Genomic DNA, 24,004 nt, shown 5'->3' on the forward strand with positions numbered 1-24,004 from the left:
TGGAGAGTGTCTCTCCTCATTGGTAAAGCCACATTCTGTTAAGGCAGTTGCCTCCTCTGGTTTGGATACCAGTTCCATCCTTGAGGCTGATAATTTGGTTCTCCATTCCTGCTTTCACTAAGCATACAGATTGGATGTGATTTTCAGGGCCAGGGCTGTTCTGGGTTTGTAGAGGGCTCCTTTGTACCTTCCACCTTCTCCCAGGCTTCCTGTTGAGCGTTTGTAGTCTCCCTTAGGTAAAGAATACTGCAGCAGTGATGTGGACGAACATAGTACAGTCGTGTAAAATCTTACCGTAACAGGAGATTTCCTTCTCTTCACTGTTGCAGTATTTGCTCCCTCCTACCCAATTTATGTTAGCTCTTGTCCTATAGTTTCTTACCCTCCTGACCATGGAAGTTTTCACCTTCTTTTTCTCATTCTGGGTGCACATGTTTTCCTTTTCCCTAAGGGTATTCTTTCTCCTGGAGCTTTTTCAGTTCTGAGTGTGTACATCAATACGTCACCTTCATGCTGTTTGCGGGGAGCATACATGTGATGTACGTTGCCTGTAAGTACTAAAGGCTTTGGTATAGCAGCTGGACGTTGGATTCTTTGGTAGGAGATCCTAGGGTAAACAATACTGCAACAGCTAAAAGAAAGACATCTACTGTAAAGGTAAGATTTTACAAAATTGTACTTTTCTCTAGAAGTCGAGTTGGAAAGAGTCTTTTTTTAACGTTGTGTAAAAGGGAAAGACAACTGTATATTCAGCATTGTTGACTTGTTGAGTAAACAATTTTCTGGTGAAGTGTTGGTGAATATAGTTGCTATGTTGTGATATCTAAAAATGCATGAGAAACCTTGAGGCATGTGTGCAAGTCAGGTTGTTGATAAAAATGCTGAAAATTAGATTTTTAAACTTGACCATCATGAAGGTTCCCAGATAAAGCCATTGTGTGGAAAGTTTAACAGATTTTAACAAAATCAGTACAAGATACTTTTTCAAATGAAAACACTTTTTGAAGACATCAATTCTTGTAATGTTTTGGGTCATTTAGTTTGTTATAAGTTTGTAGTTGCAGATCTAATTCACAGTGTGAATGCAAAGAAAAACTGTATCTGTAAACATTCAGCAACATTCTGAATGTCAGAAACGTACCATATAGTATACAGTGCCATCATTTCGATACTTAAAAGTATGTTGATTTATTTACAGGCTTAAGATTTGTCAGGAAAGTGTTGTCTAGAGATGGAGTCTGTTGCTGTTCTGGTTGTACATACTGCAAGAAAAACGCCAGTAGCTGTCAAGAGTAGAGTAGGAGTTCAAGCAGTGTGAAAGGTAAGGTATTATTAAAAAGCAGCTGGATCAAAAAGACGTGGCAAGTAATTTGGTTACAGTTTTAGAGCAGGAAAGGATTCACACTTGTACTATTGTGCAGTTCTGTGTAAAGTAATTTAAAAGTGGACATTGACCCACTGGTTGCAGTTTTATTTTTAATCGGTACAGATTTTCAAGCTCACCCTGGGTTGCAGGCATTCAGGTAGAGTATGCGGTAGTTAGTACAAACCAGCTAATTAAAGACAAACTGACCCATGTCAACAGGAGGAATATGGCAAAACAAGTACAACACTAGAGAAAAAAGTTAAACAAGTGGTTTAATAGTCATACATTTGTCTCTAAGGAAGGTAAAGAGGAGTTACAGGTATTGAACTGAGATTGTGAAATAGAGGGAGTTATAGAAAACAGCATGGAAAAAATAAAGGATAAAGATGGAAGTAAGCAATATTGAAGGGTAGTTAAATGGTGGAATCCAAAAGTAGGAATTCTTTGGGGAAAAAAAAACAATAGATTTACCAGAAAATGGGAGTAATTTATGTAATTGCCCTGCTTGTTTAAAATTGTTTTTTTTTTTCTCATCTGAATGCTTTAAAAGATAGAATTTTTTATTTCGGTAACAGTGACCCCCCCCCCCAGATTTTTGGAGAAAAAGGAGGAGGAAGCATGTTAGGTGTAGACTTGACTGGATTGTGGTGTTTTTAGGATTGTACATTCTAGTAGCAGATTTTAGGTTGGAGGAGAAGGACGTCTTTCGTACAGTCTGCCTGCATAGAATGGGAAAGTCTTCAGATTTAAAAGTGCAGAAACAGTGAACTTAGGAGTGTTGCCCTTTGTGGGATGGGTAACCCATTGGCTTATTTTAGTGTAATGTAGTGATCTTGTTTAGGTGAAATGTTGATTAACTTGCATACATTGTTAGCCGCTGTTTAAAAAGTAGTAAGAATTATATTGGAGACTGATGCAACTGTGGAGACCAAAGTCGAAATGAGGAAGTAGGCTCCTCTACATATGACACTTCTGGTTTTGGGGGATAGATGATGTGAGATTTTCCTACTTAAGAATAGTAATCTGTTAAATTTTGATTTGGTCACTTGTATATGGTGTGTAGCCAGATTCTGAGGTACTTGTAAGAGTAAACTGTTTCCACTGGTTTTTGACTGCTCTTGGGTATTACCTGGTTAACTAGCGACTTGGTGCAGTCAGTTGTTCATTGTCTTAACGGGGGTATTAGATGTGCCCTTTTAGCCTCCAGGATAACTGCTTATACAGGTTGCTTTGGATTCCAGAGGATGTCTGCACTTTACGGTGGCAGCCAGTCACTTACCAGTTTGAGTGGTACCTTTAGTCTCTCCACAGTGCCTGGGGAGTTCAAGTTTATGGTGGTAGTAGCAGTTCCCCAAAGGCTGGAAAATTGCAAGATCTTCCAGTATCTCAGTGATTGATTTCTCATTGCTCCATTCAGTGGACCAGCCCAGGTCATCGGTGTTGGCTTTGATCAAGCTTTTCATTCCGCTGGGCGTTACAGTCTACTTCTGCTTCCACTCAGGCTTTCACCTTTATTGTGTACTTTGGGTACCCAAAATACTAAATTTTTAACTGAGGACAATGCCGTTGTCCTGTTAATTGCCTTGTATTTACTTCCCTGTCCACGCAGACAGTGCAGAGATGCTAGGAGGTATGGTGGAACAGATACTCGTAGTATTAGAATACATGGCAGCTGCCATCCATATGTTACCGTTGACTCGCTTTCACTTGTGAAGACTTTAAATGGGCATTTCATTTCAAATATTGAGGTGAGCAGCAAGTCGTGGTGTATTTCTCTTGCAGAGTTGTGAAGTAAATACTTGGCATTGTGCTTCTGTACCTTCTGGTTGACCAGATGCAAAGTATTCCAAATCTTTATTCCATCCTCCTTTAACATGGCAGATACAATTTCTGTAGAGTGGAGGGACACTTTCATAGCACAAAAACTCAAGGTTTGTGATCTCACCAGAATTCCCAGTTGTGTGTCAGTTTGCTGGAGTTTTGAGCAGTGCTGCTGTTCTTACAAACCTTTCAAGGCCACCTTTTCTGAAGGCCTTTAACTAGCCACACAGATGATGTACAGTGGCCCTGTGCATCGACTGTCATAGGAAGAGTACACACTGACAGCATTTCTTGCTGTGACCTGTTCAACTGCATGGAACTTCTCTTGGGTGCCTACACTGGAAGTACAACATGTGGGTGGTCTAGTTTGCATTCTCAGAGACAGGGTAAACTGTGGTACAGCCACAAGCATGGAGGGACCCCACCATTTGCACTCTCATCAGAGTTTGTCAAGCTGTGGGAGTGGGCCATCACCCACAAGATGTTTCTTGTAACAGGACATGTTCTTCAGAGAGCTATAACCTGTGTACGATTGAGCAGGAACGTGCTTCCTCTCCACAGGTTGTCCCTGGACCAGTAAACTATGAGCTAGATATTACAAAGATGGAATTGCTTAGGGATGCTACTGTTCATATTGCCGTGAAATTAAAATGCGCTATTTACTGCTACCTCATTCAGAAGGAGGACAGTAAGACGGAGGATGCCGTAGTATAAAATTGCCCTTTGTCCTTTCTGTATGCCTCGCCACAAATTCCTCATTCTAAAGACCTTTCAGAAGGCACAAAAATTGAAGCCCAGTCTTCTCCTAGTAGCTTCCTAGTGGTCTTTTCAGGTGTGGTTTATATGCTGGCTCATTACATGTACTAGTAGGTTCTCATAGGCTGCTGATGTTCAAGGGACTGGTTACCTACCCATTGTCACCATCGATGTCAACATCAACACCTTTATTGTACCTTTGTGGTTTCTCCAATTTTAAATGTGTAAGTGGTCCTGTCTTCACAACAGAGGTTGTAGAAATCCTGTCCTCCTCGAAAATTGTTGGGAAACTGTTCAGAGAGAAATGGAAGAGATTTGTCGTCTAGGCATTCTCAGAGAAGTTTGGACTTTAAAGAAGCACACTCTGGCTTGGTTCCTCAGGATTTGGTGGAGCTGCTCTTTCAGGGGCATAGGCATTCCACAGAGTACATTTGGCAGCTGCATATAATTTCTATGCTAGCCAGTTCACTCTCTTCAGCATTCGTAAGGATTGTCGGGGTCTTCTGCAAAGACCTTTTACTTGCAGCCAGTGATCAGTGAAAAGTCCTAGCAGGGCTGCTCTTTGAACCAGTTTCAAGGGCAGACCCCAGGTACTTGTCTAAGAAGACCATGTTCCAAGTAGCTGTCAATTTGCTCAGAAGGTTTGTAGAGCTGCAAGCCCCATTGGTCAAGGCACCATACCTGACCTTGTATAAAGGTAGGGCTATTTTTAGAATCCGTCCAGCCTAAGGTTGTGACAAAAATCTGTTTGAGTTAGTCCCATCAGTTGTTGCTTATCTTTTCCAAGTGTGAGGACAGTGATTAATAACTTTTCTGTTGCACGGATGTCCACAGGACAGGGAGTCTGCATTAGCAGATTTGAATTTCAGGAAAAGTTACCAGCTGTTTGCTTCCTTTGCCTATCAAAGAGTGGGCCATCTAGTATCCCAGATCACCTGTTTTCAAATGATTTTTAAATTGTCAGATTTTGTGACACGGGGGGGACGACGACTATCTAGCTGTAATTTGTGAAGCTCATTTTAGGAGAACAGTGTACACATTTAACACTTAAAGAATGCTTTGGCGTACATTATTTACACAGTACACCACATGATCTGATTTCTGTACCTTTAACTACGGGTTGCATATTACTGCCGTAGCAAAGCAAGGCTTTGTTTTGAACTTATGGTCAAAGGGATGGTTTTCTAGCCAGACCAACTCATGTAGGCAGCTAATAACTCTGTTCTGCATGTTACCAAACCTAGACCATTTTTTTTTTTTTTATTTTGCATTTGGTTACTGGGATGTTCCAACTGGATGTGTGGCCCTATTTCAGTGGAGGACCAGGGAGAAAAGCTCCACTAAATAATATGGAAGAAAACTGCCGAAGTACAGTGTAAATACTCAAGCATATGAGTACAGCATACAGAGTAAAATACAAACATGAACTTTTGAACCAAATATCAGTATGTATTTAGAATAAGGATCTCATTATCAAAAACATTCCAACCTAACAGGAAAAATAAAATGCATATGTTACAGGACAAAGCAGATCGAACTGGACAAACCAGATTGTGTTGTCTTTCTTGGCTGTCTTTAGAGTGTGAAGTCTTCCACCTATGGGGAAAGCTAAACTTTTGTCAGGAATATGCTGTAGGGAGAGTATATGCACAGATTAAATAAGACACATATCTAACTTGACAGGTTCTATAAGTAGGTGGCACATCATGCTAGAGGGTAGACTTAAAGGAGATAGAATGTAAGCTTAGAAAACAAGGTGAGTTTAACTTTGTAGAGGAACCCCAGTTTTTGTTTTATGTTTTTTATGATTTCATATTTTCATCAGTTATGATTCCTGATGTGCTTGACAAGTTACATTTTTGTATTGTCTGAGGAAACAGTAAAGCTAGTTTTCTGCTTTGAGAGTTTATGGGTGAATAAAGTTGTTGTTGTTGTTTGTCTTTCAGCTTTTCCCGGTTAGGGGTCGCCACAGCGGAACTCCGGTCCGCTAATGATTGGCAGTTAGTTTTTTTTTTATGGTGTCGAGTTGCCAGCCCGAGGCCCGACCTTCAACGAAGGCATGCCCATTCAACGCATGTCTTTCGAACGTGGGGAGGACATGCAGATTCCACACAGAAGGCACTCCCAAGCCGAGAATCGAACGGGAGAACCTCTTGCTGTGAGGCAACAACGCTACCGCTATGGGTGAATAAAGTAAGCTTAGATTTTCTGGAATTTAGCAGCTGTTGAGTTAATAAACTCTGTTCAGTGGAGGCGATAGATTGAGTTAAAACAGTTTCAGTGTTTTTAGCAGAACAAATTAGGATTGAGTCATCAATATATAGGTTATAGGTTCATAGGTAGGTACTAGGCTATCTGCCCGAGGGCATTTATAAGCCTAGCCAGTGTGTGTCGGCTTTCACCACCCCATTGATTAATTAACTGATCCTCTGTCAAGCAGAGCCAATGAAGTGATCCCAGGGGTGTATTTTCTGTTACCCATCTACTCGTCAAGGTTTCTTTTGAAGAGTGTTATTGAGAGGCTCTGCCTGATGTAATTTGGAATTTTGTTCCAAAGCATGGGGGGGAGGGAGTCTCTGTGACAGGAATCTATCCCTCCAGCTTGTTCTATTTATTGTTGTGGCGAGGTTTAGCTCACTAGAGCGCGTGGCTCGCAGTGACTTGGATTTCTTTATGTGGAGCATGTCCATCAATTCTGAGTTGGACATGGCTTTGTAAGTCAGGCAGAGATCACCTCTGAGTAAGCGATATGCCACTGAGTACAGCCAGAGTTTTTTCAGTCGGGCTGCATAGGACATATGTTTGAGACCAGTAATCCTTTTGGTGAGATACTTTTGTGGTCTTTCCAGCTGTTGGAAGTGTCTTGTGAGGTACATCCCAAATGGGGCATTGTACTCTATGATGGGTCTAATGAGTGACGAGTAGAGGGGCACTATAACCTCTTTATTTCTAGATGCAAACCCTTTAGTAATTAGATGGGTCACATAGACAGATTTCCTAACTACTTTGGCAATATGATTGTCAAAGGAGAGATTACTATCTACCTGGGTCCCCAGATCTCTTATTACCTCTTCTGTATTAAGGGGGCTGCCACCTATGTGGTAATTCGTGGGTGTTTTGTTTTTCCCAAACGGGATAACTATGCATTTTTTGGCATTTAGCTTGAGGCCATGACTTTGACACCAGGTGTCCGTCTCAGTAAGGCCCTTTTGGAGGATGTCAGTTATGGCTCCCAGTTTGCAGTCATCAGCGAACTTGGTTAGCCATAGTCCTCCTGTGTTTGCCTGTACTTCTGAGACATATATGCCGAATAGTAGGAGTCCCAGGACCCAGCCTTGCGGGACACCACTTGTGACTGGTTTAGAGTCGGACCTGGAGCCTGCTATTCTTACCATGTGAGTTCTGGTTGTAAACCAGTTGGTTAACCCCATCTTGTGATGTAGGGGTTTATGTTCAGGCTGGTGAGTTTTTCTGTAATACCCGAATGGGGAATGGTGTTGAAAGCCTTGGCGAGGTCAAGGTAGGCTGTATGAACCACCTTTCCCTCTTCTATGGCCTTGGTGACTATCGCAAAGAAGTCAACCAGGTTTAGTAGGCATGATCTGCCCTTAACAAAGCCAAACTGGGTCGGGTCAAGATTTCTCTGACAGAACGCTGAAAAATGGCAAATATTGGGCACTCCTGCCTTATTTAAGGTCATTGATAAATGTATTGAACTGGAGAGAGCTCCAAGGATGTATCCCTACTGAAATTGTAAGGTGAGAGGTTTTGCCATTTTTAGCCTTCTGTCAAGAGAGAGAGCTATCGAACCAGGAGAGGGAAGTTGAGTTTGTAGTTCAATTAAAGGCAACCTGTGCATTAACTTGGTGGTGAAAACTGTATCTCAGACTTTTGGTGGGTACTAGTTTTGCGGAGTTTTTGACTTTACAGTTGAGTAACAAGAGTAGTGGTGGCTGGTGGGTAGTGGGAAAGTAATTTGGTATGGATCGTTTTTGCAGATTCTTTGACAGATAGGGTAGTATGGCTATGGGTCCATAATTGAAGAGATCTTGAAAGAGCCCTTCTTGTGTGGAGCAGTTTATTAATGTAGTTACAGGGATAGTCTGTTGCCTGTGCTGCAGTTTTGAGGTCTTCAGCTGGTAGATTGTTAGGGGCAAGAGTAGTTGTAATGTTAAATCTGTAAGAAGTTTGTCTTCAGTAATTTGTTTGTCTTCAGTAACATTTTTCAACCAACCTTTCCTGTGCTGGGCTCCAAAGTTAGCAAACTAGTCTATAACTTCTACTTTTATAACACAACAGAGCAACGGGTATTGGCAGAGACCTTCTTCCTGTTTTTTTTTTCAGTGATTGTTTATACCTTGGACTATTGGGTACCTAAGATTCATGCACCTTGATGAAAGAGCTGAGCAGCATGCGGGGTGTGTGGGGGGGGGGTGAAGAGTTCCTATTGCTGAGTGAATCTAACTCCTTGGGCATGTAGTCTTGTTTGTTTGTTATCAAAGATGGTCACACATCTTGTACATCTAACATTTTGGCAAATACATTACTTTTGTTTTCCAAACCACTGAAAATACATACTTGAAAGGGATATGTGAATTGCATCTTGAATAGTCAAGTGCAGAGGAGAGTGTTCCATCTTGTATGTAAAAGATTTGATTACTATGATTAGAGGTTCTATGCCCCGCCTGATAAGAGGCCTAGGGTGGAACCGAGTTTGATAGTTTTGAACAGTGTTCAGAGGCTTCAGAGTCTTCTGGGAAAACTTGCAGGAGTATCCTACTTATTCTGATTCTGATGTGGATGATTCCACTCCTACAGCTTCTCCTCCTGAGGATTTCTCATTTTCAGAGACTCTGCATTCCATGAGGGAGCACTTTAAATGGGAAGGCCAGGATTACTCTGATTCCAGGAAAAGGCTTAGGGAATTCTTGTTTTACCCCAGCATAGGCCCTTAGCTATTCCTCCTGTGTTGAATGTGGTGGAAGATGTTTTGCAGAGGCTTCCCTGAACCCTGACTCTTTGCCTCCTGCTCCTGTTAAGCCTGATAGGTATTATAGGGTGCCCAAGCTCATAAGTATTTGTTTAAGAGTCCTAGGGCGGACCCGAAACTATTTCTCAGGGCCTAAAGGTGTTAAGGCTTCTGTGGTTAAAAATCCTGTTCCCACTGATAAAGAGGCAAGGGCTTTGGATAGGTGGGGAAAGAAAGTGTATACTTCTTCCACTCTAGCCATGAGAGCGTTGAATTGTCAGTTTCACATGCTAAAATATCAGAATTATCTCCTTTCACAATTGAAATCTAAGGTGGATGCTTTGGCGGAAGGTATTGAGTGTAAAGAGTTGCTGGATTTGGTTCATGTGTCTGAACAAGTGGGTAAGCATTCTTTGCAATGTGGTTTTGATGCTGTACAGGCCTCCTCGAGGGTGGCTGCTACTAGTTCTGTTCTTCGCAGGCATGCCTGGTTGAGGGATCAGAATTTAGCTGAGCATGTTAAGACAAGGATTTTGGATGCTCCTTTACAGTCTGATGTGTTGTTTGGATCGCCTGTGGAAGCAGTTTTAAAGAAAATGGAGGACAAGGCTAAGTCTATGCAAACTGTTAAAGATTTTTTGCAGGTGCAGCCACCGAAGTTTAGTAGAAATTGGCCTGCTAAGGGGTGGACATATCCTGCTTATGATTCCCAGTCTAGGGGTAGGTCTAGACGTGGTAGGGGCAGGGCTCAAGGTTCTTTTAGGCCTAGAACAGGGAGTTCACCTGCTCAGACTTCTGGTGAGGGCAGGGGTCAGTCCTTTCGTAAACAGACCCAATGACCTGTCTTTTCAGCTGCCAGTAGATTCTCGGCTGGCAGCTCCTTTGGGAGGAAGACTGTCTCTTTTCAAAGAAAATTGGGATTTAATTACTCAAGACAAATGGGTGTTGGATATCATTCACCACGGTTACAGATTTTATTTCCATACAATGCCCCTTTCAAAGGCCCCCCCCAAAAAAAAAAGGGTCACAAACAAATTTCTCCGTTACTCCAGATGGGGCCATTCAGCCAGTCCCTGTATCAGAAAGGGGCCAGTTTTTTGGTTAACCATTTTGGATTTATTTCCTCATTTCTGAATCCCAAGGAAGGTGTTGAAAGCCTTGCGGGCAAAGCTGTATGAAACTTTCCCTCTTACTATGGCCTTGGTGACTATCGGAAGTCAACCAGGTTTAGTAGGCATGATCTGCCCTTAACAAAGCCAAACTGGGTCGGGTCAAGATTTCTCTGACAGAACGCTGAAAAATGGCAAATATTGGGCACTCCTGCCTTATTTAAGGTCATTGATAAATGTATTGAACTGGAGAGAGCTCCAAGGATGTATCCCTACTGAAATTGTAAGGTGAGAGGTTTTGCCATTTTTAGCCTTCTGTCAAGAGAGAGCTTGAACCAGGAGAGGGAAGTTGAGTTTGTAGTTCAATTAAAGGCAACCTGTGCATTAACTTGGTGGTGAAAACTGTATCTCAGACTTTTGGTGGGTACTAGTTTTGCGGAGTTTTTGACTTTACAGTTGAGTAACAAGAGTAGTGGTGGCTGGTGGGTAGTGGGAAAGTAATTTGGTATGGATCGTTTTTGCAGATTCTTTGACAGATAGGGTAGTATGGCTATGGGTCCATAATTGAAGAGATCTTGAAAGAGCCCTTCTTGTGTGGAGCAGTTTATTAATGTAGTTACAGGGATAGTCTGTTGCCTGTGCTGCAGTTTTGAGGTCTTCAGCTGGTAGATTGTTAGGGGCAAGAGTAGTTGTAATGTTAAATCTGTAAGAAGTTTGTCTTCAGTAATTTGTTTGTCTTCAGTAACATTTTTCAACAAACCTTTCCTGTGCTGGGCTCCAAAGTTAGCAAACTAGTCTATAACTTCTACTTTTATAACACAACAGAGCAACGGGTATTGGCAGAGACCTTCTTCCTGTTTTTTTTTTCAGTGATTGTTTATACCTTGGACTATTGGGTACCTAAGATTCATGCACCTTGACGAAAGAGTTGAGCAGCATGTGGGGGGGGGGGGTGAAGAGTTCCTATTGCTGAGTGAATCTAACTCCTTGGGCATGTAGTCTTGTTTGTTTGTTACCAAAGATGGTCACACATCTTGTACATCTAACATTTTGGCAAATACATTACTTTTGTTTTCCAAACCACTGAAAATACATACTTGAAAGGGATATGTGAATTGCATCTTGAATAGTCAAGTGCAGAGGAGGAGAGTGTGTATTCACCAGGAGTGTGCATCCAGAATGACATGCAGTGCTTACCATAACAGTAATTGCAGAGAAGAAATGATGGCATACTCAGTCCCAAGATGTCCGTGGAGCAGAGAAGGCACAAATTTGTTTCATTGTAAAGAGGTTGTTTATCTTGGATGTGTAGATAATTATTATTCCAAGTATCCTAAGTAGTCAGACTGTCAGTTACAAGTACTTGTGTAATTTATGCATTCTTGGTACAGGGATATCCAGTGTCCTGTCTGAGTGTTACACACAGCGTCAGACGTGGATGACCTTAGCCTCCTCCTGAGGATTTCTCATTTTCAGAGACTCTGCATTCCATGAGGGAGCACTTTAAATGGGAAGGCCAGGATTACTCTGATTCAGGAAAGGCTTAGGAATTCTTGTTTTACCCCAGCATAGGCCCTTAGCTATTCCTCCTGTGTTGAATGTGGTGGAAGATGTTTTTGCAGAGGCTTCCCTGAACCCTGACTCTGCCTCCTGCTCCTGTTAAGCCTGATAGGTATTATAGGGTGCCCGAAGCTCATAAGTATTTGTTTAAGAGTCCTAGGGCGGACCCGGAAACTATTTCTCAAGGGCCTAAAGGTGTTAAGGCTTCTGTGGTTAAAATCCTGTTCCCACTGATAAAGAGGCAAGGGCTTTGGATAGGTGGGGAAAGAAAGTGTATACTTCTTCCACTCTAGCCATGAGAGCGTTGAATTGTCAGTTTCACATGCTAAAATATCAGAATTATCTCCTTTCACAATTAAAATCTAAGGTGGATGCTTTGGCGGAAGGTATTGAGTGTAAAGAGTTGCTGGATTTGGTTCATGTGTCTGAACAAGTGGGTAAGCATTCTTTGCAATGTGGTTTTGATGCTGTACAGGCCTCCTCGGTGGCTGCTACTAGTTCTGTTCTTCGCAGGCATGCCTGGTTGAGGGATCAGAATTTAGCTGAGCATGTTAAGACAAGGATTTTGGATGCTCCTTTACAGTCTGATGTGTTGTTTGGATCGCCTGTGGAAGCAGTTTTAAAGAAAATGGAGGACAAGGCTAAGTCTATGCAAACTGTTAAAGATTTTTGCAGGTGCAGCCACCGAGTTTAGTAGAAATTGGCCTGCTAAGGGGTGGACATATCCTGCTTATGATTCCCAGTCTAGGGGTAGGTCTAGACGTGGTAGGGGCAGGGCTCAAGGTTCTTTTAGGCCTAGAACAGGAGTTCACCTGCTCAGACTTCTGGTGAGGGCAGGGGTCAGTCCTTTCGTAAACAGACCCAATGACCTGTCTTTTCAGCTGCCAGTAGATTCTCGCCTGGCAGCTCCTTTGGGAGGAAGACTGTCTCTTTTCAAAGAAAATTGGGATTTAATTACTCAAGACAAATGGGTGTTGGATATCATTCACCACGGTTACAGATTTTATTTCCATACAATGCCCCTTTCAAAGGCATGCCAGACGTTCCTCCTCCACAAAGAAAAGAGGCTCACAAGCAAGTTTCTCAGTTACTCCAGATGGGGCCATTCAGCCAGTCCCTGTATCAGAAAGGGGCCTAGGATTTTATTCTCGCCTGTTCCTAGTACCAAAGAAGGGGAACACGTGGAGACCAATTTTGGATTTATCTCTCCTCAACACTTTTCTGGACATTCCCAAGTTCAAGATGTTGACGTTACAACAGCTTTTACCTCTGCTGGGCAAAGATCACTGGATGGTAACTTTAGATCTCAAGGAAGCTTACCTTCATGTGCCTATAAGGCTAAGTTGCAGGAAGTATCTGCGGTTTCGAGCTGGAAATTCTCATTATCAGTTCTCTGCATTGCCCTTTGGCTTATCTACTGCCCAGAGTATTCACAAAGGTTCTGGCTCAGTGATAGCTTACTTCAGGCTTCAAGGAATTCAAATCTATCCTTACTTGGGCGACTGCCTGATTCTGGCTCAAGAAAAGGAAGACCTTCTACAGCATCTGGAATATGTTATAGCAGTGCTAAGATGCCTAGGGTATTCTGTGAACGAAATAAAGTCCAGTCTAGTACCCTCTCAAGACATGTGCTTTCTGGGTGTGAGACTGAATACAGCAGCCCAGATGGCCTTTTAACCCCGGACAAACAAAAGAGTCTATCACTTTACTTCCATCAACTATCTCATCAGTCCGTGCTGACTGCAAGGACAGTCCTTCAAGCATTAGGGTTCATGGCATCTTGTATTCTGGTGCTTCCCAATGCCAAACTGCATATGAGGAAGCTACAATGGTATCTCAAAATGTATGGACACAGCACTGCCAGGATTTGGACACTGTCATTCAAATAATACCTTGCCTTCAAAAGAATTTTTGTGGTGGGCTCAGGAATGTCACCTAAACAAGGGACTCTCTGTGACCCGCCAGAGGCGAGTCAGATTTTAACGACAGATGCCTCGGACATTGCTTGGGGAGCTCATCTAAATGGAAAGTGGATACAAGACAAGTGGCCTGCCAGACTACAGCATCTACATATCAACATGAAGGAGATGTTAGCAGTCCAGTTTGCATTAATGGCTTTCAAGGAGTTACTTCTTCCAGGGCAGGTGTTGATTCTAACAGACAACACAACTGTCATGTGGTACATCAACAAGCAAGGGGGAACACATTCTTATCCTCTATGCAGGCAAGCAATGATTTTATGGGAGACTGCGCTAAGCTTGCAACTAACTCTTCAGGCAAGGTTTCTGCCGGAGCACAGAACTCCTTAGCAGATGTGTTAAGCAGACAAATCATGGATCCCCACAGTGGAAACTGGATCTTCATGTATTTCAAAATTGACAGTGTCATGGGGAACTCCAGACATAGATCTGTTCGCTTCTCCACTAAACCACCAGCTGCCACAGTATTGCACAAAGGGGTTTCATCACACAGCTTGGAAAGTGGATGCTCTGTCTTTCAGTTGGAAAAACCTTCATGTGTATGCCTTTCCTCCTCTGCCTCTTCTTCCAAAGGTACTATTAAAGGTCAGACAAGACAGGCCAAGGATGATTTTGATAGCTCCAGATTGGCCTCGGCAACACTGGTACCCACTACTACGGAGTCTGGTAAGGAAGCCTCCATGGCCTTTACCTCTGATTCCTCATCTGTTATCTCAGAAGGATGGTCATCTGCTCAATGTCAAGCTTCACTCTCTTCATCTAACAGCCTGGCATATTCTGTGTTGAAACACAGCAGGTCTCAACTTCCTCAACAAGTTTTAAATGTGATTATGGAAGCTAGAAGACCTAGTACAAGGAAAGTGTACGAGAAAAATGGAAGAGATTTTATTTTGGAGTACAGCAAAGAATTTGCAGGTTTCTGAGCCTAATTTGAGTGTGGCTCTTCAATATCTTACTGAGTTATTGGACAAAGGTTTGTCCTTCTCTTCCATTAAGATTCATGCTGCAGCAATTTCAGCTCACTATGATTGTGACCCACCATTGTTTTCGCATCCTTTGTTCAAGCAGTTTCTTAGAGGGGCAAAGAATATAAGACCCCCACGTAGAGCTCCTACTCCTGCTTGGGATCTCAATTTTGTGTTGGAAAAACTTACTCTACAACCTTTTGAGCCTGCGGCTACTGCTGAATTGAAATACTTGTCATGGAAGACTGCTTTTCTGTTGGCTATTACTTCTGCAAGAAGGGTGTCTGAGTTGCAGGCCCTTATGGCAGTAGAGCCATTTTTGATTTTTCATAAGGATAGGGTATCATTACGAACTAATCCTTCCTTTATGCCTAAGGTGGTTTCTAGTGTGGCTTTAAACCAAACTATTCATTTGCCTACTTTTTATGCAGACCCCCAAAATAAAGGGGAAAAGATTTTGCACACTTTAGATGTACACAGGCAATTGCGTTATTATTTAAGCAGGACTAAGGATTTCAGGCAGTCTCAGCAGTTGTTTGTTTCTTTTGCTTTGAGTTCTCAGGGCAAGCCTGTGTCAAAACAAACTATTTCTAGGTGGATTGGCTTTTGCATTGCATTTTGTTATTCCCATCATGGCAAGGAGATTCCAGCTGGGATTAGGCCTCATTCCACTAGGGCTACTGCCACTTCAACAGCATTTCTAAGGGGGGTGGCAACTAAGGATATTTTGGAAGCAGCTACTTGGAGTTCAGTGCATACTTTCTCTAAACATTATCACCTTCCTATCTACTCTAAGTCTAGGGCTGGTTTTGCCACAGCTGTTTTGCAAGGCATGTTGTCAGCTCCTGCTTCTTTATGATTTGCCAGCCTCCCTTACCTCTGCTTTGGGATTCTACCCAATAGTAAGGACTGCAGCAATGGGGGGCCAAGAACATAGTACAGTTTTGTACCTACCATAAATGTAGATGTTCGAGGATCCCCATTGCTGCAGTCCAATTTACCCTCCCTCCTTCCCCTCTGTGTTTAGGGGTGGTTGTGTAAGTGAGGTTACATGCTTATATTTTTGTATATATTCTTGTATATATTGTACATATTTTTGGTGCAGGTATTTTGGGCCTTGTCTTTTTAGGGTCTTCTGACATCTGGGGCAAGAAAAGACTGAGGATATGACGTCGGTCATGCGCATTAGTACCCTGACTTACTGACGTCAGTCTAATGCGCCCTGACCGACGTCAGCCTTATACTCTGGTATTCGGGCCGACTGGACGCGGACTATACCCTATAGTAAGGACTGCAGCAATGGGGATCCTCGAACATCTACATTTATGGTAGGTACAAAACTGTACTTTTCTTAAAAATCACCAAGGGCCCACACCTAAGTAAAATGCCATCTTCTACAAGGACACTTTCCTTGAGACCCTGAAACAGTGTGGTTGGACTCAACTAAAAACACTCCCACTAGATGATACCGTCTCATTTTTCAGTACCACCTTCTATCAGATTTTTAACCAACAGGTGGCTTTGTGGTATAAGCAGATCAGAAGTGATAACTGCACCCTGACTAACATGGAAAAGAAAAAACATTAACGAAAACTGGGGATAGTTTGTGGAATAAGTAACAGTGATAGAAAAATGAAACGGTTACCAAACTATTGATACCCGTGAAATCTTACTTTTAAAAAAATCTTTTGGACCAAAAAGAAAAAAGCAAACAGCAGCACAGGCACTGCATTTCAAAAATCACAAATGATTGTTGTCTTCTGTATAAAAAAGAAAGCTACTACTACTTTCTTGTGTGCCTACAGAATATAACTGTACCTCATCTCCCCTCAAACTGCAGTATTAAGCAGATAACTGACTTCCCCTTTGAATCAGTCCCAGTTTCTGCAATAAAGAAATACTTTCACAAACTGAAACCCACTGTTTGTAGCTGATAACGTTCTGCAGAATATCTTAAATTAGGTGCAGATAGAATGTAATGTAGCCGCAGTGGTGCAGCGGTAGCATTGTCGCTTCACAGCAAGAGGTTCTCCCTTTCGTTTCTCGGCTGGAGTGCCTTCTGTGTGGAGTCTGCATGTCCTCCCCGCGGTCGAGTGGTGTTCGAAAGACATACGTGAATGGGCGTACCTTTGTTGAAGGTTGGGCTGGCACCTCGGCACCGTAAAAATCAACTGTCAATCATTAGCGGACCAGCGTTACGCTGTGGCGACCCCTAACCGGGAAAAGCCGAAAGAAGAACAGGTGCAGATAGAGTAATCTGCAGTTTGTATATTTATCAGTAGATCATTACAGCTGTCACAAGTTGCAAGAATGTAGAAAACGTGTGGTATATTAATACGTAAAGGAAATAGGACCTCATAAAGACATTGGATACTGTATCTCACTGTGTGCCACAGTAAGGACTAAGCATGGCCTTTAGATGCTTTTTTAGCTACAGCTACAAAAGTCTGTCCAGTGGCAGGATTCCTGCTGTACACACCAACCAGTAAAAACAAGAGTACCACTGAGGTAAAAACAAGAGTACCACTGGGGTCAGTATTAGGACTTGTTCAATAAATGACATTCAGTACCACTGGGGTCAGTATTAGGACTTGTTCAGTAAATGACATTCAGTACCACTGGGGTCAGTATTAGGACTTGTTCAATAAATTACATTCACAAGGCAGCCAGGTACAACACAGTCGTACAATATGCTGATGACTCAATCCTTGTCTGCTCAGCCAGAACACTATACCGACTAAAAACAGTCACTGAAGACTCATCCTCCATAGAACCCTGACTGGAACAGTCATGGCTACTATCGAATTCCAAAGCTCCTGTAACCACTCATCGGCCAATACTACACTAAATATAGTTTTATCCATCACCACCAAAGAGTAGAATAAGCCCACCCATACCAAGTTACTGAGTATAATCATAGATTCATAGATGACAGACTTAAATTTGACCCAGTGTTGGACACGCATACCTCCCTGCAAATTAGGGCTACTTTACAAATCCAGGCCGTATCTCACTGACCACAGCAGGAATGTACCTGCAATATCCCTCTTGTGTATGCATCTGCAGTTTTCACACGTTTAAAGTATACTAATGAGCAAGTTTGAGCAGTGCTATAACAATTTAACTAAATTTGTATCCAGCCTTATAAACCCAGCCTATCACTACATTCCCCGGTAGAATTTGAACAGGGTAGAACTACCGCACCTGGTAAGATGCATGCAACTCTTAATGGCACATGAAGTACTACTACATCCATCAAATACGCCAGCTGTCAGTAATATAATAAAATGATACAAATCCAAAAGGATCCTTCAGTTGAAGGATCAACACCCAACAGATTCCCATAAGTCTAGGAACTCAAATGTGGCCTCATATTCAGTAAGTATAGCTGAACTCCAGAACAGCATTTCCATCGCCTTTACACAGGCATCCTTTCCTTTTAAAACCCGTCTCAAAGTACATCTTGGTCCGACTAGAATTTGCAGCTCTTTTGAATCTTCAGGATAAAAATTTCTGAAAAAAACGATCAAGATTTCTTCTTGCTTACCAAATAGTTTCTTCCCAACTGATTTTTTTGCGTCTTACTGAAGTGAGTATATAGCATATTGTACTCTTACTGTGACAAGTGTGTGTGTTCTCCTGCCGGCTCACATCGCATGAATACAGAAGCATATTACATTACTTTTGCTGATGTATTTTATACACTCTGCTGCTTAGTAATTTTCTACTCCTGTGACGTTCTTCAGTGGGCACCAGTATCACGCCTTAGAACTTTACTACACTTTCTAGCTTTGCATGGTAGTTCCTGTTACATTTTTAATGAATTACGTTATTTTTGTGCGCGACTCTTTCTTTATAATTTGTCTGAACTTTGTTGTATTGCACACCTATTATTTCTTGGAACTTGTCACTGGGCCTCCACTAAAAATGAGCAACATAACCCAGTTGAACTTTCTTGGTAAACAAAATAAAGTAATATAAAATCAATTTTAATAAAAAATACTTGGTTACAAGTTTTATACTATAATGAGAGGTTCCCAAAGCTTGTGCCCTGATGACTGCACATTCTTTAGTAATAAAAGTTGTCTAGGTTACTGCCCAATATTCACAGAAGCACCTCTCATGATTTTCATTACTGTGGCCATTGTGATAACTTAATTTATATATGTTCTACTACTAAGTTGTCTCCACCACTAGTCTGTCTTTTTAGATGAAGTACCGATTCTTTAATTTTTTTTTGACATTCTCACTAACATGATATCTCAGAAAATTTGACTTTTGTTGGTTTTATGGTTGGGTGTGCATTGCTGAACAAAGGTTTCTTTCCATGTTTGCCAGTTTAGTTTTATATAGGCACTCCATGCTTTGTAAGCATCTCTGAAATAAGTTACCTAATTCTTAAGTTTGTCATCTTTCTTGCCTACATTGTTCATGCTCACAGCATTTTTCTTCATACATTTGATGTAGGAATGTTAATATAGATTTAGCCTCAGCATTGAATTTATCAAAATAATTATTGCTGTGAATTAGTACATTGCCATATATGAAAGCATATTCTGTTTGCATGTCTGTACTTGCCTGCATCCATCAGAAGAGCTTCCTAGATTTATATGGAGCCAACTTAAGCTTATAGACTGCACAAATTATTTTAAACCGTAAAAAGAGGGGGCTCACTGAATTTGTTGTAAAATCTCTACTTCTCCAGTAAGATATTGCTCATCACTTGTTTGTGATTTGGACATTTGGAATTGGATCAGGATGGTGTCATTTATGTATTTTAATATGCACCTGTGTGTTTATTGTGAGAAGATGCGTGTGTTTTAGCCTTAAGCCTTTCTGCTTTTGCTTCTGTGTTTGTAATCTTAAATACTGTTGCTGAATAGCCTTTCTTAATCTGCTTTTCTGATAGGCTTGTAGTTCGGGTTTCCTAAGTTGTCATTACTGATGCAGTATTATTTAAAATAGTATTTCTTTCTGCAGTTGTTAAATGTTGGCAGGATGTAAGCGATGACACAAGTTCATGTGGTCTCCTTTTAGAAGAGCTGTCTGTGTCTAGGCCATAAAATGCCAGATGGGCCGTTATTCTGTGCTAGTAGGTAACATTTTCTTTTTTGTAGTTTCGTGTGGATAGGCACTGTATTTTTCTGTCCCGTTACCTAGGTAATACTGGTAACAGCAGTGTTTTCCTGAAGCGATGTATCTGTATGTAAAATGAGAGGCTGTGAAACAAATACTTTTAGAATCTGCAGTTTATATCCCCCTGTATGCATTTTAGCTCCCCAACTGCTGACCAGCAGCCCTCATGAGTCTCAGCCCAATTGTTTTTTATCACTGACGTGGCCACTGGCTTGGGTGATAGCCCGCAAAAGGGAGTCCTCATCCAAGTAGGTTTTGAACTGTTTTTGCCATCTGTGTCCCATTATACTACTTACTGCCAGTGTCCTTGCAGGCCTTCTGGAATAGGAGCCCAGATAATCTGCAGGGGTAGGGCACTCACCAGTGGCCCCCTCTCTGTCGCACCTCCTGCTGCCCCTTCTTCCACCATCACCAGTGGCCCCCTCTCTGTCGCAGCTCCTGCTGCCCCTTCTTCCACCATCACCAGTGGCCCCCTCTCTGTCGCAGCTCCTGCTGCCCCTTCTTCCACCATCACCAGTGGCCCCCTCTCTGTCGCAGCTCCTGCTGCCCCTTCTTTCACTGTCACCAGTGGACCCTTCTCTGCCACAGCACCTGCAGCTACTACTTCCAGTCTGGAAGAGAGCTTGTTCTAGGAAGCTGTTGTTAATGTGGCTGACTTGGCTGCTAGCTGGGTGTTAGTAGCTCTTATTTGTTGACAGTGAAATGCAGGCAGGTGCCGAAACCACCATATCATCCCCTAAGGATGGACAAGCCCAGCATCATTTGCATACTCCAGGCTTCTCCAGCCTCTGAGCCTCAATTTTAACTTGACACAAGCTTTTCATCTTGGAGTTCTTTTTATTTGACATGCAGCACAGAGAACCGAATTTATTAGACCTGGGTTTGTTTAAAGAGGGTGTGTCTGACATTGCTCAGCTTACTGCTTGTAATAGTTACTTACATCTCCCCATTTCTTAATGTTTGCTCTTGTAGTTTTTTTTAATATTTATTTGCCCATGAAGGACCACTACAGATAAATCTCTCTTCAGAGAATGACGCAGGGGCACAGACCAGGTTATCTGAAGTGCTTACAGTGTCAGTTTGCTGATGCAACACACAGGCTTCCACTTCCCTGGTGCACTGCTGTGTTTTAGGATATTTTGAAAAAACATCATCATTAAGTCCGGCTTACGTAGCAGCTCTACCTTCAGGCTGTGCTCCTTTATCTTTGTATTGTTCCGTAGTTTGGTCTGTTGTGCTGATGACTCATGAATTACATAAGCGTGCATATATGTTCACTGGGACAACCTTATTTTGACTGGTGTCCATTTTTTATATGTTCACATACTAGTCAATTGCTATACTCTGCGCTTGTTACAGGTATTGTGGCAGTGGTATTTTGGGATGTGTTCATGTTCCAGAACATTACACCAGTGTTGTAATTTTTAGAATGCTTTTCTATTGAGATTGGCTTTGTGGCTCTGTCCCTGCTTGGTTCTGTCACTCTCTTACGAAACCGTGGAAAAAACACCAAGGTTCTTGATGGCGAGGGATACACCCACAAAGATGTGATAGAACCACAGAGGGACAGAGTGGGATGCACTGTACTTTGAGTGGCTGTAAACATACACGCATTCCTCCTACATCATTTCCTACACACACTCGCATCTCCCTACATCATTTCCTACACACACACACACGCGCGCTACTAAACAAAGCCTGTTACAAACAATAAGTAATGCTTGCAGCAACAGCCACGACTGCCAGTCTGTGCAAACTGACATTTGTGGCTATAAAATAAGCAAAGAATTTAATCTAAGTTGTGCTTCCACTACACTTTGCCTTGCACTTCAGCTGCGTGTTGCTGTTTGGGGTCATATAATACAGTATCTTCTTGCAGCTGGTGATAATCCTCCTGAACATAAGCATACTGAAGTCTTACTAATTCGCATACAACAGTTTATTGCATACAGCACTTAAAAAAAATTAATTTGGTCTAAGTGGCACGTTATCATGCTAATAATTCAGAATAAGTAAAACAAATCACTGTAAACAGAGGGTCATTTTAAGACAACTGTACTCTGTCCATCAATCTCAGAGCAGGCGAGACACTAGGTGTTTTCTAGCTAGTGAGAATTAAAGCAATTTTTCCATTGATCATTGTACCATCTCAGCATGTTACACTACGTAAAATACTGAAAAGCAAGTTTTTCAGATAATGGCAGCACTTTGAACAACACATATATAATAAACTGTAGCAAGCGATCTTTTTTCAAGTAATGACAGTACTTTGAGCAACACATATATAATAAACTGTAGCAAGCGATCTTTTTTCAAGTAACGACAGTACTTTGAACAACACATATATATTAAACTACACCACGTGCTCAACTATCGTCATTGAGTGGCACTATGAAATGCATCTGCCTCGCTTTCTGTATCCACTCTCCCAAAAACTGTACTTTAGTTAAACTGGTGCCAACAGTTTAATGAGCTAATGCTAAATATTTAGTCAAGTCAGCAAAATAGATCCTCTGTCTCATATAACTCTTAAAGGCATTCGGTTTACCGTTTCCCACTACTCAAACACTCACACTCATTTAACTGAAGTAGATTTACATTAAGTGTGAAAACTATTGAAACGGAGGGCCAAACATAATGTAATACGCTGGTGAGGCTGATTTGAAATGGTCCATCTAAACCCCTATCTGACCTTTCCCCTGTGCAGTTACACACACTCTTTGTGGCAGGAGTTTAACTCTCCGAGCAAGGTACATGCTGAAATCACTCCCCATCATTCCATCGATCTCTGAGAACCTCCGTCATCCTGAGCAGCAGCAGTTTCAGAGATTGTGGGACACCTGCTTCTTCTCCAAGCCAGAATGAGGCTAAGGTGGAATATGGAGGGAGAGGAAGGGATGGCAATGAGTGTCGTGTTCACTGGGTTCTGCCCAAAGGAAATGAAGCCCTCACAAATCCGCTTTTACTTGGATTATGAGCCATGCCCTGCCTTCCATGCAGTCATAACAAATACCCTGTCAGGACTTCTTGGCAACTTGGGAATGAAAGTAAACTTTGTTATGCCCAAGTGCTGGAACTCCTCCAGTGTACTACTAATTGGCAGCAAATGTTTGGGACTGAGGTGCACTGTGATGAGATGACAGATGTAGCTCAGGCATGTGTTAGTCTCAGCAATCATTTCCTCTACACACACACACACACACACACACACACACACACACACACACACACCTCCCTACATCATTTCCACACACACACACACACACACACACACACACACACTTTTTTGCATCTCCCTACACCATTTCCTCCACACACACACACACACACACACACACACACACACACACACACACACACACACACACACACACACACTCTTGAGTCCCAAAAATACAACAATCCAATATCTCTGATTTCAGAAAAGCATTCAAGGTTGGTTTTGCTGATTCTGTTACTGAGGTAGCAAATGTGGTAGCAGGAATCAGCAAAACCAAACTCGACATCAGCATCCCTAATTATAAGCTTGTCTTTGTTTCTTTTGCAAAGTTTTCACTCTTCCTCGTTATTTTACTTTTTAAAGTGCTTGAATAAGAACCATTCTTTATTTAAAATTTATATATATGTATATATTTTTGATTATCTGAGAAGTTCAAGCAGCATTTAGCAATGGCATTAATGCATTTATTTTGAGTAATGTACTTACTGTTAACCGTGCTTTTCTGATTTCTCGTCTCAGATCTGTGGTATATCAGATGAGCTCTAAGGAGTCTGCTACTCTGCAGCCGTTCTTCACCTTACAGCTAGATATCCAGTCTGAGAAGATCCGCACAGTCCAGGATGCTTTGGAAAGTTTTGTTGCGAGGGAGTCCGTCCAAGGCTATACCACGAAAACCAAGCAGGAGGTAAGATTTGCAGTAAGTTGTGTATGTTTGTTGATAGCTTAATTGCTTAGTCATAGCTCAAACTGCAATCTGTCTGCTATCCTCACTGTTTTGGTATACAAATTCTAAACTTAGTCTGAGGCCTATATCTGATGAAGCGTTGAGGAGCAACGCGAAAGCGCTTATACCACTGCAGTCCTTGTTGTCTGTTTTTCCAGTAAAATGTGGATTATCGATTTTATCTGAAGATTCCTGGAGTTTTATTCAGCCTGGCCTCACATGGTGCACTTCTTATTATTATTCTCACTTAGTCTGAGGCCTGTTTACCAGTGCTAGCCCGGTCAACAAATGTAAAATAAAATAAAATAAAAAATAAATAAAATAAATTAAATCAGCAGCTGTATGGACACTGTTACTGCTGCAGTGCTGAAGTTATTTTATTCACAGAGTATCCACGAG

General features: G+C 41.9%; 1 protein-coding gene across 2 annotated transcripts in view; it reads left to right on the plus strand.

Annotated features, from left to right (window-relative positions):
• Positions 1-24,004, plus strand: part of USP10 (ubiquitin specific peptidase 10) — an 864,697-nt gene that overhangs the window by 646,713 nt on the left and 193,980 nt on the right. For both annotated transcript variants that reach the window (XM_044082060.1, XM_044082061.1), the window contains one exon: positions 23,401-23,566. In XM_044082060.1, the coding sequence (XP_043937995.1) occupies positions 23,401-23,566 (166 nt within the window). The remainder of the gene's footprint in view (positions 1-23,400; positions 23,567-24,004) is intronic.

The sequence above is a fragment of the Protopterus annectens genome, chromosome 8.part1 (genome assembly GCF_019279795.1).
Source record: "Protopterus annectens isolate FY-2018-M chromosome 8.part1, PAN1.0, whole genome shotgun sequence".
Lineage (NCBI taxonomy): Eukaryota > Metazoa > Chordata > Ceratodontiformes > Protopteridae > Protopterus > Protopterus annectens.